Genomic DNA, 19,116 nt, shown 5'->3' with positions numbered 1-19,116 from the left:
TTACAATACGCTGTCATGAGGTACCTACATCTACAACTAGCAGATTAAACATTAAAATCAGTGTTAGTAATATAGCAGGCTTTAGACTTATTACTGGTCGCTCATTTAAAATTATGCCTGAAGAACATGTTACTCAATAGTCTTTTATTAAATGTATCTCAATATTTTTTTCTGTTGTATTGTATTTCTTTTTTTTGTCATTGTTAATTTTTTTGGAAAATTATTATGAAATAAGCATAGCTATAATTCTACTCTTTATCCCCTCTTGTGACCAAAAGATAAATTCAGGAAAAGATTCTGTATCAGAGAGTAGATGATTCATACATTCAGTAAATAAGAGTTATAACACAATTATTACGGCGTTTTTAAACTTAAAATTTGTAAAATGTACAATAAACATTAAAAAATGTTTATTTAAAAAAAGATAATAAAAATACCTTTGATCGTGATTTTATTGATCATGTACTATTTAATTGGACACATTTACAAGCTAACACAAGGTGGTTTTGGTTAGGTTGTGCATGCATCTCCGTTTGTTTGGAAAACATGACTTTACATTATAATACTATTTGAGTGCACATCCAGCATATCAAACTGCAGGTCTTGGAAAATTATTTGAAAGAGGATTTACAGGGTCTTCTGCTGAATAAAATGCTAACCACCACAGAAATTCCCACAGTATTTAATACAAAATATCTAGTTATGTGTAATTAATGTCATTATAATACAGTTCCATGCCTGGTGACCCAGACAGAATTAAACAAATTGAGTTAGGTTAAGTTAAAGGTGGGGTCTCTGTTGTTTGAAAGCCAATGCTGACATTTGAAATCACCAAAACAAACACGCCCCTAACCCAAATGGGTCCCACCCCTGTATTGATAGCTCTGCTCATACATGCGCAACCGAGGCAACTAATGGAAAGAAATGTGTCTTTATCATAGCTTTGTGAAACAAAACAAAACAAGACGTTACTCACCTATCGAGAAGGAAAAAAGCCCCTTTCTGCTCATTGGCTACACGTTAGTTTTGTATTTGTTTATTTTGTCGGCCCAACTCAGTTTTATGAAGCATTTCTCAAACAACGGAAACCCTAACTTTAATGCCTGCTTGCAAATGCTTTTCCTCACCCATGTAGCTGCTAGTAAGATGGCCAGTTTATACAGTTACTTTTTAGAATTAGAAACTACTAAAGAACGTTTTTTTATGCACAATTGAAATAAAAATTGTACATGTATACTCAATAGAATAAACCAAATGAGGCCAATATCACTTGTAATTATCTATAAATAGAAGGATAATTGGTAGAAATGTTTGCATGTAAACATAGTAATAATTGTATTTTTAAAGAAAAAATCTTTTTGCAATTATTTAAAATGAATATGATCACTCTGCCAAAACTTTTAACCATGACTGTACATCAACTTCAAATGAAAGACTAGTTAGTATTCACACCAAGGAGTTTTACTGCTGTACATGATGAAACTATGTAATCGGAAAGCTTTCTTCCGGCAGCATGTGGTCCTAGGACAAGCACTTCTGTCTTGTCAAAATTAAGCAGGAAGTAGAAGTTAATCAGCATTCACTGTCTAATGTCCTTTATATATTCTTCAATCCAATTAAGCTGTTATCTCTTGTCTGACTTTTCTGAAACATAACAGTAAGTAAGTAAGTAAGTAAAGTTTATTTATATAGCACCTTTCACAGATAAAATCACAAAGTGCTTTACAAAATATAACAATAAAACTTAAATGGACAATAAAACATTCTTGCAAAGTAAAAAAGAGAAATTATTAAAGACAGCAAAACTTCAACTCTAAAATAATAAAACACACTACAACAGGGATGAAACCATAAAAGCCCAGTCAGCTAAAAGCTTGTCTAAATAAGAGTGTCTTCAGTTGCTTTTTAAAAGACTCAGCAGAATCAGCCACACGCAGAGACAGGGGCAACGCGTTCCACAGTCTGGGGGCCACAGACTGAAAAGAAAGATCCCCCCGAGTTTTAAAATGGGTTTTAGGGACCACAAGCAGATTTTGACCTGATGACCTCAATGCTCTCGAAGAGCCATAAGGGGTCAACAGGTCAGAAATGTACTCAGGAGCATTCCCATGAAGGGCTCTATAAGTGAGGACCAAAATTTTAAAATCAATTCTATATTTGATTGGTAACCAGTGAAGAGAGTATAAAACCGGTGTGATGTGAGATCTTCTGCTGGTTCCAGTTAAAAGCCTCGCTGCTGAATTCTGAACAATCTGAAGACGATTTAAAGCACGTTTGTTAAGACAAGTAAGGAGTGAGTTACAATAGTCCAAACGCGAAGAGATAAAAGCATGTATAATCATCTCTAAATCTACATTAGACAACATTTTCCTCATTTTAGAAACATTCCGCAAGTGATAAAAACAGCTTTTAACCATCTGTCCTGAATGTTGATCTAAAGACATGGATTGATCAAATACAACACCGAGGTTCCTGAGGCTTGACTGAATAGAAGAGCCCAAAGAACCAAGATGTTGCCTGATCTGTGGAATTTTCTTATCTGGGGCAATGATCAAGGTTTCTGTCTTTTTCGGATTTAGTTGAAGGTAGTTACTGCCCAACCACTCCTTAATACAAGACAGACACTCCAACAAGCTAGACAGCAAGTGAAACTCAGACTCCCTGAAAGAACAATATAACTGAATATCATCAGCATATAGGTGATAGGACACATGCTTAAAACACTGAATTTTCTGAGCAAGAGGTGTCATATACAGTAAAAACAGCAAAGGACCTAAAACTGATCCCTGTGGTACTCCACATGATAGAGACACAGTGTCAGACATGATCTGATTTATCACAACCGAAAAAGTTCTATCAGTAAGATAAGAAGAAAACCACTGGAGTACAGACCCAGATAAACCAATAACATTTTGCAAACACTTTAGCAAAATTTTATGGTCAACTGTATCAAACGCTGAGGTTAGATCCAGTAAAACCAACACTGTGTACTGGCCTGAATCTGCTGCCATCAAAATGTCACTTGACACTTTAAGAAGAGCTGTCTCAGTTGAATGCACTTTGCGGAAACCTGATTGAAACTTATCCAAGATTTGATGGTATTGCAGATAAGTGGACAGTTGATTAGCTACCACTTTTTCTAAAATTTTGGAGATGAACGGCAGTTTAGATATGGGCCGGTAGTTTATAGGGTCAGAAGGATCCAGGTTTGGCTTTTTTAGAATGGGGTTCACTACAGCTTGTTTAAAACAGGAGGGAACCGTGCCAGTAGAAAGAGACAAGTTTATCATATTTACCAGACAGGGAGCAAGCGTATCAGTAGCATTTAACAGTAGAGTCGTTGGGACAATGTCAACGGGGCTAGAAGAAGGTTTCATCTTTTTTAATAAATCCTTAATGCCCTGTAGACTGACAGGAGAAAAACGGTCCCAAGAGTGGAGAGGAGAACCTCTATTATAGGTGTGCGATGAAGGAGAAATACTGTCCCTAATGCCCTGCACTTTACTGACAAAGAAATGTAAAAATCTATTACAGTCAGCTGATGAATAAACTGATACTTGAGGAGCTGGGGGCGAAACAATATTTTTAATTGTGTCAAACAGGACTTTAGGATTTTTCTTATTTGCAACAATAAGATTTGTGAAATAATCAGATCTGGCCTGTTTAATCATAACATTGAGAGCTATGATCAGCTCCTTAAAATGTAACCTGTGTACTTCAAGATTAGAGGTTTTCCATAAACGCTCCACTTTACGACAATTTCTCCTGAGACTAAAGATGCTTTCATTCAGCCAAGGACAATGTTTTTGTGGGGAAATAAGACTGCGTTTAAGCGGTGCCACATTATTTAAAACGGACACACAATGATTATTAAATGACTGAACTAATGACTCAGCATCAGTACACTCATTAAAAGAACTAGGATCAAATAAAAAACAAAACTTATCAACAGCAACTTGATTTATAATACGTCGTTGAGTGCACACCTTAGATGGATTAGACTCCAAATAAAAAGACAGATTAAAGAAAATACAACTGTGATCACTCACTAGAATATCATTAATAGATATTTGATCCACACACAGGCCCAAACTAAAAACCAAGTCCAATGTATGGCCCTTTGTGTGTGTGGGACCAGAAACATGCTGTGTAAAGTTAAAAGACTCGGTCAAAGATAATAGTTCTAATGCCGTGTTACAGGAATCGTCATCTATGTGAATGTTAAAATCACCGACTATTAACACAGACTCCAATTTAATAATATTAGATAGAAACTCAGCAAACTCATCTAAAAACAGACGCGCAGGGCCAGGAGGTCTATAAATTAAAACACAATGAAAAGACTTTGTAGTGCCAACCTTAGTCATTTGGTGTTCAAACGAGCTGAAGGAATCCTGACTCAGTTGCCTACAAGAGAAACAGTCACGGTGCACAATGGCAAGTCCACCTCCACGACCTATTTTGCGGGCTGTACCAAACACAGAACAGCCCGGAGGACGGAGTTCATTCAGATGGACGTAATCCGACTCGCGCTGCCAGGTCTCGGTCAGGCACATAAAGTCTAAACGTTCCTTGATAAAAACATCAGTGTCATCAGTGACAGTGTGTCATCTGCCTAATATTGGAAGCTGATAACATGTTTATGAATAATTGTTCCAAAAGGTAGCATGTATAAGCAGAAAAGCAATGGCAATAATACAACCTTGTGGATCATCGAAATTAATGCTTGCAATAGTCACCATTTATATCTAAAAACTGATAACAATCAGTCAGATAAAGACTGGAGAGGGATATTCCCTTAACTCCAACAACATTTTCTAGTTTATCAAGTAGAATTACTGTATTATTTACAGTGCACCTGGAATGTATTCACAGTACTTCACTTTTTCCACAATTTATGTTACAGCCACAGGAACATAACAGGAAAATGGATTCAATTTATTATTTTCCTCACAATTCTATTAATTCTTAATTCTTAATTAATTCTATATAACAATACCCCATAATGACAATGTTATAGAAGTTTGTTTGAAATCTTACCACCATATTTCACCGTAGGGATGGTATTGTACAGGTGATGCACAGTGCCTGGTTTCCGTCAGACATGACGCTTGCTATTCAGGAAAAAAGAGTTAAATTTTTTATTCAAAATGCCAGAGACTTTCTCATTGACTGATAGTCCTTTAGGTGCTGTTTGACCAACTCCAGGTGGGCCATCATGTGCCTTTTCCTGAAGATTGGCTTCAGAGTGACCATCAGGTTCTTGGTCACCTACCTGACTAAGGCCCTTCTCACCTGATCACTCAGTTTGGCCGGGCGGCCCACTTTAGGAAGAGTTCTGGTGGTTCAGTATTTCTTCCATTTATTAATGATGTTGGCCACTGTGCTCATTGGGACCTTATGCAGCAGAATTTTTTCTGTACCTTGACACAGTCTTGTCTCTGAAGTCTACAGACAATTCCTTGAACATGCGTGGTTTGTGCTCTGACATGCACTGTTAAGTGTGGGACTTTATATAGACAGGTGTGTGCCTTTTCAAATCATGTCCAGTCAACTGAATTTACTAAAGGTGGACTCCAGTCAAGTTATAGAAACATGTCAATGATGATCAGTGGAAACAGGATCTGCCTGAGCTGAATTTTGAGTGTCATGGCAAAGGCTGTAAATACTTATGTACATGTGATTATTCATTTATTTTTAATAAATTTGCAAAGATTCCAAGCAAACGTCTTTCATGTTGTCATTATGGGGTATTGTTTGTTGAATTCCGAGGAAATTAATGAATTTATTCCATTTTTGAATAAGGCTGTAACATAAAATGTGGAAAAAGTGAAGATCTTATGAATACTTTCCGGGTGCACTGTATGATATCAAATGTGTCTAAGGAGATTGAAACATTGGTTAGATATAGTAATTTTATTACAGGATTAGCTATCAAATTGTCTGGCGTTAAGTTTATATTCTGAATTTTTTTTTTCTGATATTCTCATGGAGTTATTGCTGCTGCATATAGGTGGTGTGCATTTTCTAACAGTGGTTTTATTCCCTGTATTAAATGAAAAGTTTTTCTTATCTTTGAGGTGGTCAGAAGCGCTGATCTAACAGAGATTTCTTTCTGTATCTCAGGAGGATTTCCTTCCATGGTATTGAAATACTACCAATTTAGTAGGTAGTACCATTTGTGTGCTGATTTCGTAGTGGTCTGTTGTAGGGTGCATGTGTGATCATTATACCAGGGTGCTTTTTCTTCTTTTAAGTGGAGCTACTTTATCTAATGTGTAGTGAAACCTTAACTCTAAGTAATTAGCACCCTGATCAAGTTCTGTGGGGTCAGATGGTAGCAGATGTAAATAAACATTTAACATGGTAATGTGGCAAAGGGCATATACACACATGGAAAGAATTGCTGGTACCCTTCCTTTAAAAAACAAAAAAAACCCACAGTGGTCACTAATATATAACTTGAAACTGACAAAAGTAACAGTAAATAAAAAATTACTGAAAATTGATTGACAATCAGACATTGCTTTTGATGTGTGGTTCAACAGAAGCATTAAAAAAAATAAACTACTGAAACTGGCCTGGACAAAAATTATGGTACCCCTAGAAAAGATTTAAAATAATTTGACCATAGGCACCTGTTAAACTAAAGTATGTCCACATGTATATCACATGTGTCTGCTTATTTAAATGGTGAAAAGTACTGTGCTGTTTGGTATGATGGTGTGCACTACATTGAACATGGAACACAGAAAGCTAAGGAGAGAGTTGTCTCAGGAATATCTGGTTGTCACATAATATCTCCTATATGTGCAGGGTACAATGAAATCTCAAGATTAATCGAAGATCAAAACAAACAGTTAAAAACACACTAAATCCCACTGAACATCTGAGGAAAGAGCTGAAACATGCAATCTGGAGAAGGCATCCTTCAAATCTGAGACAGCTGGAGCAGTTTGTTTACGAGGAGTGGGCCAAAATACTTGTCAACAGGTGCAGGAGTCTCATTGGGAATTACAGAAATTGCTTGATTGCTTCAAAAGGTTTTGCAACAAATGAGTAAGTTAGGGGTAGCGTAATTTTTGTCTAGGCCAGTTTCATTAGTTTGTTTTTTAAATGCTTCTTTTAAATCACGATTCAAAACATTTACAGTTAATATTTGATTATTTTTATTTTGATCAGTTTCAAGTTATTTCAGTGATTATTGTGGGTTTTCCTTTCTTTAATTGAAGGGTACCAACAATTTGTCCATGTATATATGAAGTCTAAGACACTTATTAAAGGAGACAAGATATTGGTGTATTAGCTTTAGACTGTGGAAATGTGATTGTTCTCGATATTTAATTTGAATGTTAGAATGAGTTTATGAGAGGGTTCTATTATGTTCTGATGAACCCCTTCTGAAGTTTTAGTGTAAAAAATTCACATAACCAAGGGCTTTAGGGATGCTTTTCTTCAGCTTCAGCAAAACACTACTGACTTACCAAAATGAATATTAGTCTTTCACAATGAATGTTTTGCTGAGAAATTTACAGAGGATTTTATGCCACAATCTTGTTGAATTTTCATATGTGATTGGTTAGTAAATGTTATAATTTGCTGTCGCAGCAGTGCACTCACAAGGTTTATATACACGTGCACATTCTAATGTTATTTTCTATAGCCTATATATCTTCTATAGTAACTCATTCACAGGGATTGAATCAAGAGTCCACATAATCACAGGGTTAATAATAAAATATTTAAATATTTAATAAAAGATGTTAAATTCTGAAGCTTTGTCAAAAGTGGCATTTAACATCTGTGAATAAAACCTCAGATAACAGCATTTTCTAAGTTTTCTTACAAAAAGGAGGGGTTTGTTGTGGCAGCTACTGTTTATAGATTCTGTAATGAACGTAATAACAGGAACCTATCTAACAGAAACTTGTATGTGCATTTGAGAATCATATCGACAGATACAAGCAATTACTAAGTTAGTTACTGACTTTGCAAGAAATTTTTTTTTAGAAAATATTCTACAGTTGAATATATCTCATTGCATGAATTAACATACTGATTTGCAGATGTGCAAAATTTGCCTGTAACTTTTCTCACATTCATTGATGTAGGTGTGTGAATGTATTTTTGCACCATATTCATATATGCACATAATTAATGCTGTTTTGTATGAACAGAGGTTCAGAATGAACCAATGACATTCAGTTTCATGTTTAAAATTAATCATCATATCTGTAGCTGTTTTTTTTTTTTTTTTAAATTCATACAATTGCTGAAACCATGGTTTGCAAATAACTTACAAGGCATGCTTGGTGTCTCACTTTTTGAAAGGAGATGGTTCTAAAAGAATTTACAAAACATAAGATGTACCATGGCACATTGTAAATGCTTTCATCAACAAATTAAGAAAATGGTACATCACAGGGACATAATAGGATTTAACTTCAAAATCTATTAAAGGACAAAACAAAAACTTAATAGGGAGGCTACCAAGAAAACAATGGCAAAATTAAAGGACCTTCTGGAATATCCAACAAGTACTGATTACACTCTGCTTGTCTCCCATATACTTCATGTCTGGGCTATAGCTAGGATGGCTAGACAGATGTCCTTTCTCACAAAAAAATTCTCAAAAAAATTTCTTCAAACTGTCTTCTTCAAATCCCAAATCACGTGTCAAAATGTGTTAATGGCCAATGAGAGTTTTAGTGCACAAATTGACATTTACGGTTTTGACATTAGTCGGTTTCAGATGAAAATAAAAGGAATTTCACATTTTCTGCATGACTATGACCAAAAGCATAAATCCGATTCAACAAAGAAATGGCTTGACCGACAACAGATTTATAGATAACCTAGGCAGAACCCAGAATCCAACTAAAAATCTGTGGGGTGAACAAAGCAGAACAAAGCTTTGGTAGGACATTAATTCTTGACTTGTGATGACATCTTGAATTAGCAATATTTTCTATTCTTTCTTTGGAAAAACATAATAGAAAATATTGCTAATTCAAGATGTCATCACAAGTCAAGAATTAATGTTTTTTAACGAAATCAAAAGGTGCTTCAACAGTGTATTAGTTTCAGGTTATTCACACTTATGCAACTAGGTTATTAAAAGTTTTTTTTTTATCTTTTATTTTATTTTGTTGTGTAAGTAAATGTATTGGCCCAATCATTTTTATTCACTTAATTTAGCTAAATAATCATAGCATTAAAATCGATTAATTTATTTAATTTAATGAATAGTTATTTTCATTTTATTTATGCAAGCATTTTATTTCAACTAACTGTATAAAGGAAACCATTTGTTACTAATAAGGAAATACTGAATAATTTTGAGAGGCATGTAAAATTTTATATTGCGCAAAATAATCATTAGCAATTGTTTCTTCTTTAGTGCTGATCAGAAGTTTGTGAGGAACTCAAGTATGTTTGTGTGTGACTGTATATTTATATCTTACTTCCATTTAAAGTCATGGCTGGGGCATTTGTTTTTGCTGCACAACGAAGACATTTGGGTTTGAAATGAAAAGATAAATATGAGAATTTTAGCTTTTATTTCTTGATATTTATATTTAAATGTATTAACTGGCTTGGGATTGTTAATGTGCTTCCCAGTACTATAGGCAGTCATCTCTAGCTTAAGCTCCAGACTGAATGAAGACTAATGAGTTTTAGTTTTATTAATTGATTTCCTGAACCAAACCATAAATACATATTTAGTGCAAGGTTCTGCTGATGTTTGCACAAGTTGGGGTGTGGACACACACAGGGGCAAAGTTTAAGTTTAAATACTATTTTTTAAGAACATTGAGGTCAATCAAGCTGGACTTTGGTAGGACAGAGTAAGGTGCCCTGTATATCATGATAAATAATTACTGAAACATTAGGCAAAACATGATTGTCATTGGCCAATCAGGTTTTAGCAATCAATTTGACAAGGTTTCCAATAAGCTTTTGTAATGACATTTGAACACTAGTAGCCGATGCATATCTCAAATTGACCACTGGAGTCACTATTCATATTAATAGGCTTTGAAATTAAGTTCAAATAGCTGTTTAGGAACTAAAGTACTTCCTCATACTACTCAGTCAGGTTTAACTAACCTGATGAACCAAAAGGTATTGGTTTCTGTGGGGACTTTTGGCCCATATTATACCATATAAATATAGACTTTTGGCCCATATTATACATTATAAGTTAAATACATTTATTATAAGTTTTACCTTTTCTGTAACATACTGACAGGTTCAAAATACAGTAGTGTTAATTTCGTCACCTATTTTTAATTTAGTCTTAGTCTTAGTCTTGTGCCAAATGTCCTTGTTAGTTTTAGTCATATTTAGTCATTCACATATCTTTTTTGTTAGTCTTAGTTTTAGTCGACTAAAAGTCTCGTCATTTTAGTCTAGTTTTAGTCAAAAAATTGTAGCTTGACCACATCTGGAATCTATTGTAAGAATAAATACAACGAGGCCTCATTAAATGCAATAATATCAGGAACACAAGTGTTATAGTGGAAATAAATAACTTAATGAAAAGCCTAAGATCGAAACTGTAGGTGTATGTGTGTGAGTGTGTATATATATACATATATATATATATATATATGTGTATATATATATATATATATATATATATATATATATATATATATATATATATATATATATATATATATATACATATATATATATATATATATATATATATATATATATATATATATATATATATATATATATAAAACCGACTTACTGCAAGTTATACAAGGTATTGCACACACCATTATTGATGATATTTGGAGCAATATTACATGTAATTGTTAAATTTGATTCCCTTACATATACATTTTCATTTAAGCCTAATTATTAATTTTGATTATCATGTGATTGTGACAGGGAAGAGGTTTCAGGTTGGGGGTGCTTTTTTGGGAGTTTTTTCTGTCACCACTTTTGAATAAGAAACAATATCAAGGCTATAAAACTTGTCAAAACTCCGCGAATCTCAAAAGTATCAGTGAGAAGTTGAGAACACTCGTTTAAACAGTGCATACACTCGAACTTGACTGCACATCACATTTTTTACTTTATTCATACTGCTTTTAATCGTAATGCAAAGACCGGTCATCGGGACATAAGCTGTCATGTACAATAAAAGAGCCTGCGCAGCGACAGGAAATATAATTGAACACAAAAGCCTGCCTAGACAGTGGACTTGAGCTCAGGAGTTTTTTTTTATTTTAATAATTTTTTTTTTGAGCGGCGTGTGGACGAATTCTTTCTATGCACACACTATTTTATTTCACCGTTGCCATGAAAAACAGAGCATTGCCATGGACACACAGGATTCTAACCGTGGAGACGGAGCGCACTATTTTCTTTTGCGGAAACAATACAATTGTTTTTAAATCAATAAACTCCTTTTTAAATCATCATTTTGAGTCAAATTATCGATTTATTTGGTAGGTAGCAATATAATAAGCGGGATCCGCTTCGCGGACCTATAACTTGAGCAACGGTGCAAAGCCGGAAACTCGTTCTGAATATTTTAAAGGCATAACAGCTGATGAAAAAGCAGAGACAATTGTAGACGAAAATGAAGAGAGATTTTATCTTAGTTTTTATTTTATACAAAACATTTTCGACTCGGCTTTTATCGTCAACAATAATGCATGTTAATTTAGTCTTAGTCAGCATTTTTGGACAGTGGTGCAGTCTTGTCATCGTCTCGTCTTAGTCATGAAAAAAAGGTTGTTGACGAACATATTTCGTCTCATCTCGTCTGACGAAATTAACACTAAAATACAGGATGTGATGCATCAACACATCATCTCAAAACATACTTACCCTCGGGACCATGACCTAAATGTACCCTGAATGTTTTCCTATAATCCCCTGGAGTATGCTGAACTTGCATACATAAAATAATGTTGATATTTAAAATGGTTTATTTATAATGCATGTAAAAGTTCTATCTGCACTGCCACTGAACACGAAGTGAGGTATGTATCTCTGAAATTACCTGACACAAGTCCTTAATGTTCCCTGCGATGGGTTGGCACTCCGTCCAGGGTGTATCCTGCCTTGATGCCCGATGACGCCTGAGATAGGCACAGGCTCCCCGTGACCCGAGGTAGTTCGGATAAGCGGTAGAAAATGAATGAAATCCTTAATGTTGGCATATTCAGGACAGCCCCGAAGCTACGCAACTTTGACAACACCACTTACTGGTTAAAACTGCTTCTATGGCAAAAAAACTTTCATACAATTGCTATTTTTCTACTACTAATTTAGTTTCGAATTTAACTAAATTGTTTTTGAAAAGTGCTGGGGAGCATGGAATTTTTTTCATTGACATATGTTTCACATCACCTATATTAATTACTGGAGTCTGTTAGAAGAAAAAATGTGTGATCCTGAAGAAATAAATTGATCATTTATTGATTGATTATCATAACGGCATGCACAGTAGGTATTTCATCAATGGTATTTCAGCTCTGTTTCTGCAGTGTTTGCATTTCTCTAAATGCTCTAGTGGCAAAATATACAGTCATGTGAAAAAAATTAAGACACCCCATTAAATATTCAGCTCTTTATTAAGAAATGTCAACATGTCAATTTCTGATCTTCTTTTAATTTGTACATGTAGATGAAAGTGATTTCATTTCATCTGAACAACAAAAAATTACTTTTTCACTTCAAAAAATGAGTATTTCAACTGAGGAAAAAGTTAGGACACCCTACGTCCTAATAGCTAGTGTTTCCCCCTTTGCCTGAAAATAAGCTCAATGAGACGTTTCTTGTATCCATCTACCAGTTTACCCCACTCAGTGATGCAGACTTCTGTGTGATGTTTGAGGGGTTTCTTGCATGCACAGTTCTTTTCAAATCTCTACACAGGATCTCAATAGGGGCTTATTTAAATCTGGGCTTTGACTTAGTCATTCCAGAAATATCCATTTTTTTAATTTTCAGCCAGTATTTGGTGGATTTACTGGTATGATTTTGTCATGTTGCATCCAGCAATTCTTTGACAGACCCAAACCATAACACTTCCACCTCCATGTTTCAAAAAACTTCTTAGTTTTTCTTAGACAGCAAAGGATTCCTCCTTTCACATCTCCCATGATCATTAAAGTTGTACAGTCTCTTTCTGATTGTAGATTCATGCATTTTTATATCAACTGAAGCAAGAGCTTGCTGTAGGTCCTGTAATGATAGGTCCTTGTAGTCTGCTCTTGGGTGAATTTGCTTGGATGGCCTGACCTGGCCATGTTGGCAGTTGTTTTAAATGTTTTCCACTTGCAAATGATTTTCGGACAGTGGAATGGCTGATTACAAATTCTATTAAGATCTTTGTATATCCCTTACCAGAATCATAAGCATTAACAATCTCTTTGGATCTCACCTTGGTGAAAAAAAAACAACTTTGGGAGAAATACAGGCTGCTCTGGAAAAAAGTGGTGGTGTTGTTTCAAAGAGCACAATAAGTAGGTACTTGAACACAAATGGCCTGCACGGTCGAGTTGCCAGGAGAAAGCCGTTATTGCGCCCATCCCACAAAAAGACCCGTCTTCAGTAGATAGCACCTAGACAACCCTCACAACTTCTGGAGCAGTCATCTGGAGTGATGAGACCAGAACTAAACTTTATAGTCACAACCATATATGCTATGTTTGGAGAAGAGACAACAAGGCCTACAGTGAAAAGTACACCATCCCCACTGCAAAACATGCTGCTTGTTCTCTTATGTTTTGGGTATGTGTGAGCTTTAATGGCACAGGGAAAAAATGATGGCAAGATGAATGCAGCATGTTATCAGAAAATACTGACAGACAATTTGCATTCTACAGCAAGAAAGCTGCACATGGGAGGCCTTTGGATGTTCCAACATGACAGTGATCCAAAGCACAAGGCAAGGTTAACTCTCCAATGGCTACAGCAGAAAAAGGTGAAGGTTCTGGAATGGCCATCGCACTTTCCTGACCTCAATATAATATAGCCACTTTATGGAGATCCCAAATGTGCAGTTTGTGCAAGACAACCAAGAACATTTATAGGAACTGGAGACATTTTGCCAAGAAGAACTGACAGCTTATTACAAAATATTGCATGCCATCATTGATGCAAAAGGGGGCAATTCACAATATTAAGAACTAAAAGCATGCAAACTTTTGAACAGGGATTATGTCCTTATTTTCTTTTTTGTTATGTTTGGTTTGATGATTGTGCCATTCTGTTATGTCTTACAAATGAACTTGAGTCCTATGAGAAATAAAAAAAAATAATAAAAGTAAAGTAATCTAAAGTGACCAGTGTGAGAAGAGTTCCAAAGTGAGGTGTGCAGTGTGCAATATATGGTGTGCAAAAAGGTCCGCATGAGGTAGTAGTTTCATGTGTGAGTAATTAGTCTATAGAGAAGCTGGTTCTAGGTGTTCTGTTGGTTGAGGGCTCTGATGACCTGTGGGAAGAAGCTCCTCTCTGTGCACATTGTAGGATGCAGCTTTGTAGTAGTCCATGTTCCCAGTGGTAAGCCCCATGTTGTAGGCAACGGAGCAGGATCTCAGAGAGTTGGATTTATTCAACCACGGCTTCTGGTTAGGAAACTTCCTGATAATGGTTTTGTGAAATGTATCATCCGCTAGTTTCCAGATAAATCCTATGACCGCTTCCACAAACATGTTGATGTCATCAGAGCTGAGCTGGAACATGTCCCAGTCTGCATCATCTATGCCCCTTTTCCACCGAGGCAGTTTGAGTGCTGGTTCAGAGCCAGAGCCTAATTTAGAACCAGTTCTTTTTCGACAGCTAAAGCACCGGCTCTGAACCAGGAAAAGTGGTTCTTAAGTAGCACCAAAACGTTTCTGGTCTAGACTTAAGAACCGCTTGACACTCATCAGGGGCTGTGGGCGGGGCTACTGTTAGCGCATTTGATAATGTACCTTAAGTATACCAATGTTTAATACACTTTTACTTTACCGCAATATGATCAGTTATCAGCACACATGATAGTAGGTAGCTAACTTTTTTCTGTGTTAATGATAAAATAACATTATGTACTTTCTCGATTACAACCTCCGTTTATACAAATTACACGGAGCTGCACGTACACGCTGGATTCGCCGCGTTTGCATGCCAATGTAGGTTCACAAAGCCATGAGCATTAACAGTAAAGCAACAGCCACCATTGTTGATAGTAGAATAGAATCTGTTTAAGTAGAAAATCGATATTAATTGGCCACGGTTGCCTATATTGCATTTCCCATATGTTTATTCTAACTGATTGGCTAATAAATAGAACAGTGACGCTATAGGATAATAAAATATACTTTCATTTTCAAGTTTATGCAGTTTTCAGTCAGAATGACCAGTAGAAGCTAATAATGAAAAAAATCATATATGTTTTTTTTCTTGGACTCTGACCAAGGCAATATTTCTATCTTTCAGAAACTACAAACACAGGAACTAGCAACACAGGAACCAACATGAGTACACCAAGTTCAGGCCGAAAACGTGCACAGATCAAGGACCGATTCTCCGCTGAGGATGAGGCCTTAAGTAGCATAGCACGAGAGGTAAGTTGTTATTCTGATACAGTGCTACTGTATTGTATGTGTTGTAAAAGTACATAAGATATGTAATTACATAAGAGACTGTCATTCTGTCAATATACCAATAGTTCATTTTAAGGAAGCAGCATTTTTAGGGTTGATCTTCTGAAAGATGGCAGAGTGACAGAGTTTCTTGGAGGGATGTTAAGTGGCAGCCACATTACAGCATTTGTGATATATGTCCAGACAAACTTGGTCATAAGGGACTGAGTACACACCCCTGGGGTATGCAGGTCAGCACCTGATTAGTGTGTGATTACTGAAACAAGAAATCAGTCCATCAGTGAAAAAAAAACTGGTCAATTCAGGTAGACAGCTGATCTTAGTTTTGGATACATAATATTGCTGAACTGAGACCTGACTAACTGAGACAACATTAACCTGCCTCTCTTCTTACTGTACCTCTGTGTGCCCATTACTCTGAATTCATAGATCTTGATTTATCAGATCGCATGACCATTTTCCCTTGCTCCAGAGTCCAATCTTCCCTAGCAAACAAGCTTTTTTCCCCGATTAGACTCACTGCTAAGTGGTTTCCTTGAGGCTACACAGCTCTTTAGTTCCACACTCATTAAGTTTTCTTTGTATTGTTTGTGTGGAAAATACTCTAATGTTCACTATCATACATAGCTGTGAGTTATGCTGATGTCTTTTTACAATTTGATTTCAACAAATGTTTAAGTGATCTCTGATCACAATCATTCAAACCACACTTCTTCCTAGAAGATGATTGTTAACTAACTCTTCAGGTTTTTTGAATGCATTGGACAGTTCTAAACCCAGTTTATGTCGTTTCAGCAATCTCCTTTGCATAATGCAGCTCAATAATTTGACCGTTTAGAAATGTAAAATCTTGTCCACAAAAATCTTGTCCTCAGGATATGTCTTCTGACATGGTTGTTTAAGAAATGAGAAGGTACTCACTGCATCATTTAGGGTTAAATACGTTTTTTTTCCAGCTGAGACATTAATCAATGCAGTAATTATATTCAATTACAAAGGTATATCCAGGTGGAATGTTTGACTGAATTTCCCTCATAGCTGCAAAATAGCTTGATTTTCTTCCACAGACTGCTCAATGGTCTTTTTGTTCATTCTTTTTAAGGGCTCAAACCAAGAGTAGAAATTCAAAGCTATTAATGGTTAAGGTTATAAATCTTACAGGGGACACATGAGCAGTATGACACATCTGACATCAAGTGTGATACATTATCAAAAATATGAAGTATGAAACTAATAATGAAACTAATAAGCTTGCTGCCATAGAGATAACACAGATAGAGCCACAGATAAGCAGACTGTTGTGGAAAACCTGTTACCATCAGACAAACATTTGCATTTAGAGTGTAAAACAGGACACTGACCCAAAGCACAGCCAGGTAATATCCTTCAACATTTCTCTGAGGCAAGGTTAAGGTTAATGCCCAGTTGCTTAAAATCAACAACCATCATGTTCGTATTAAAGAGGTCTAATATGATGTGCTTGAAACCAGCAGCACTCTAGTCATCATAAAGTGCATTGAGAAAATGGGACATATCAAAGCCTCACTTCCAAGTGATTTGACCATGTCAGTTTGCATATTTATCAAACTAGTCCTCTGACTACAATACATCCCACACATCTAGCCCTGTCCCAACTTTATAAGAAGGATACATATGATGAAGAAGGTTTTTTATTTACATCATCTCATCTTACTTCATCTTTCAGTACAATAATCAAACAGAATTTGTTAACAAAACTCAAACTGCTGGAGTTTACTCCCTCCATTTGCAATTGGATCCTGGATTGTATTCTTGACTCAAACTGGATTTAAGTCAAGATTTGAAAGATTTTTGAAGATTTAGATTTTAAGATTTAAGATTTTAATTTACAAGAATTATTAAGATTATCAAAACGAGAATAAAAAATGGAGAATAATGTATAATGTATAATAGTGTTGTTACCAAAGCAAATGGTGGTGCAGCGAAATATTAGTGTGTGTGACTCTTTTTGGGCTAGGCAATGCATTAATTATGCAATATGCAAGACAATATGCAAGCCTCTTATCGGCTGTAAATTTGGGAAGGACAGATTAGAATGTTCAAAGAACCACAGATTCCACAAATGATGTAACTCATCCTGGTAGCGGCAGAAGGATTTCATGTCTACAGAAACCTTCTGTCTTCCAATTTACAGGGAAATATATGCAGTCTAACAGAACTTGGGAGTTTATATAACTTTCCAAGGAGCTGAATGTCTGACTGAGCTGAAATTGTGTGTTGCATCAATATACTAATCTGTAACTACATTTTTAATCATTACTGTAAAATATGGCCTTCCACAGGCATTTTATAAACAAATATTAAACACTTGTTAAGCTTAATAATAATAATTGTTGTTATTCTTATTTTTGTTATTATTAAGTGTATTTATTTATTTTGGGGATTTGAAATAGACATCATACTGTTCTAAATATTCTTATTATTATTTTGGTGTCATTTCCCTCTTTTCTTTATCAGGTTTGTAAATTGTTTAGGCCTTTTAGCCTTTTTGACCTGACATGTTTCGGCATTCCTAGTGATGTCATTTAGTGTCAGAGTTCGTTTGAAACATTTCCTGTTTGTACTCTGGAGGACAAGTACGCTTTTTTAAATTCCTACACAGCATGTGTAATGTAATCAGAGGAAATGTAATACGATATTATGATCATGTACTGTCATGGCCATGAGTATTGTCAGAGACATACATTTTGTGTTTTGCAAAATTCACTGCTTAAGCTGTTGTGGTGGTCATTCAAATTGTTTATAGATTATTGTGCAGAGTGATCAGATGCATTTTAAATAATTGCAAAAAGTTTTATTGGCCAAAAAATTAACTTTTCTTAGAAACCAAAATTCACTGCTTTGGCCCTGGCATAAAATAACCAGCTAACACCACTTCTCTAATCATAGCATCAGCACATTTGAAATTGTCATTAAGTACTAGTCAGGTGTAATCATACTAACCCTAACCCTAACCCTTGGATTTTAAGAGCAGACTGATTACAATAAAAGGAGGGAAGAAGTGCTTCCTATCATTGTTGGTTACCTCCAAAGAAAGACATGCAACTATCATTATTTTGCATCAAAATGGACTCACATGCAAGGAAATTGCTAAAAAGAATATTGCACTGAAAGAAGCATTCATCAGATCATCAAAAAGGAGAGAGGTTGAAGGCGTCCGGACAGAGTGCAGAGCAAGTGCCGGGATCGACTTCTCCTGAGGAGTCAGCTACGGAATTGTGTCACCACCAGTGCACAGCTTGCCCACTAATGGCAGCAGATGGATGTGAGTGCATCTGCACACACAGTGAACTGAAGGCTTTAGGACAACAACCTGGTGTCATGAAAGGCAGCAAAGAAGCCAATTCTCTCCCAGAAAAACAAGAACAGACTAAAATTCTGAAAATTCTCTGGACAGATCAGAGTATTTGTTTGAGATGTCTGGATAATCGATTTTCCGGAGAAGAAAAGTTGAGTT

The 19,116-nt window shown here is 35.6% G+C and overlaps 1 protein-coding gene across 22 annotated transcripts in view; it reads left to right on the top strand.

Annotated features, from left to right (window-relative positions):
* Positions 1–19,116, top strand: part of lrrfip2 (leucine rich repeat (in FLII) interacting protein 2) — a 53,348-nt gene that overhangs the window by 1,046 nt on the left and 33,186 nt on the right. For all 22 annotated transcript variants that reach the window (XM_060872007.1, XM_060872006.1, XM_060872010.1 and 19 more), the window contains exon 2: positions 15,454–15,581. In XM_060872007.1, the coding sequence (XP_060727990.1) occupies positions 15,492–15,581 (90 nt within the window). In that variant the 5' untranslated portion in view covers positions 15,454–15,491. The remainder of the gene's footprint in view (positions 1–15,453; positions 15,582–19,116) is intronic.

This window comes from Tachysurus vachellii, chromosome 6 (genome assembly GCF_030014155.1).
Source record: "Tachysurus vachellii isolate PV-2020 chromosome 6, HZAU_Pvac_v1, whole genome shotgun sequence".
Lineage (NCBI taxonomy): Eukaryota > Metazoa > Chordata > Actinopteri > Siluriformes > Bagridae > Tachysurus > Tachysurus vachellii.
The sequence above is the reverse complement of the archived record's forward strand: the minus strand, read 5'-3'. Positions and strand labels throughout refer to the sequence as shown.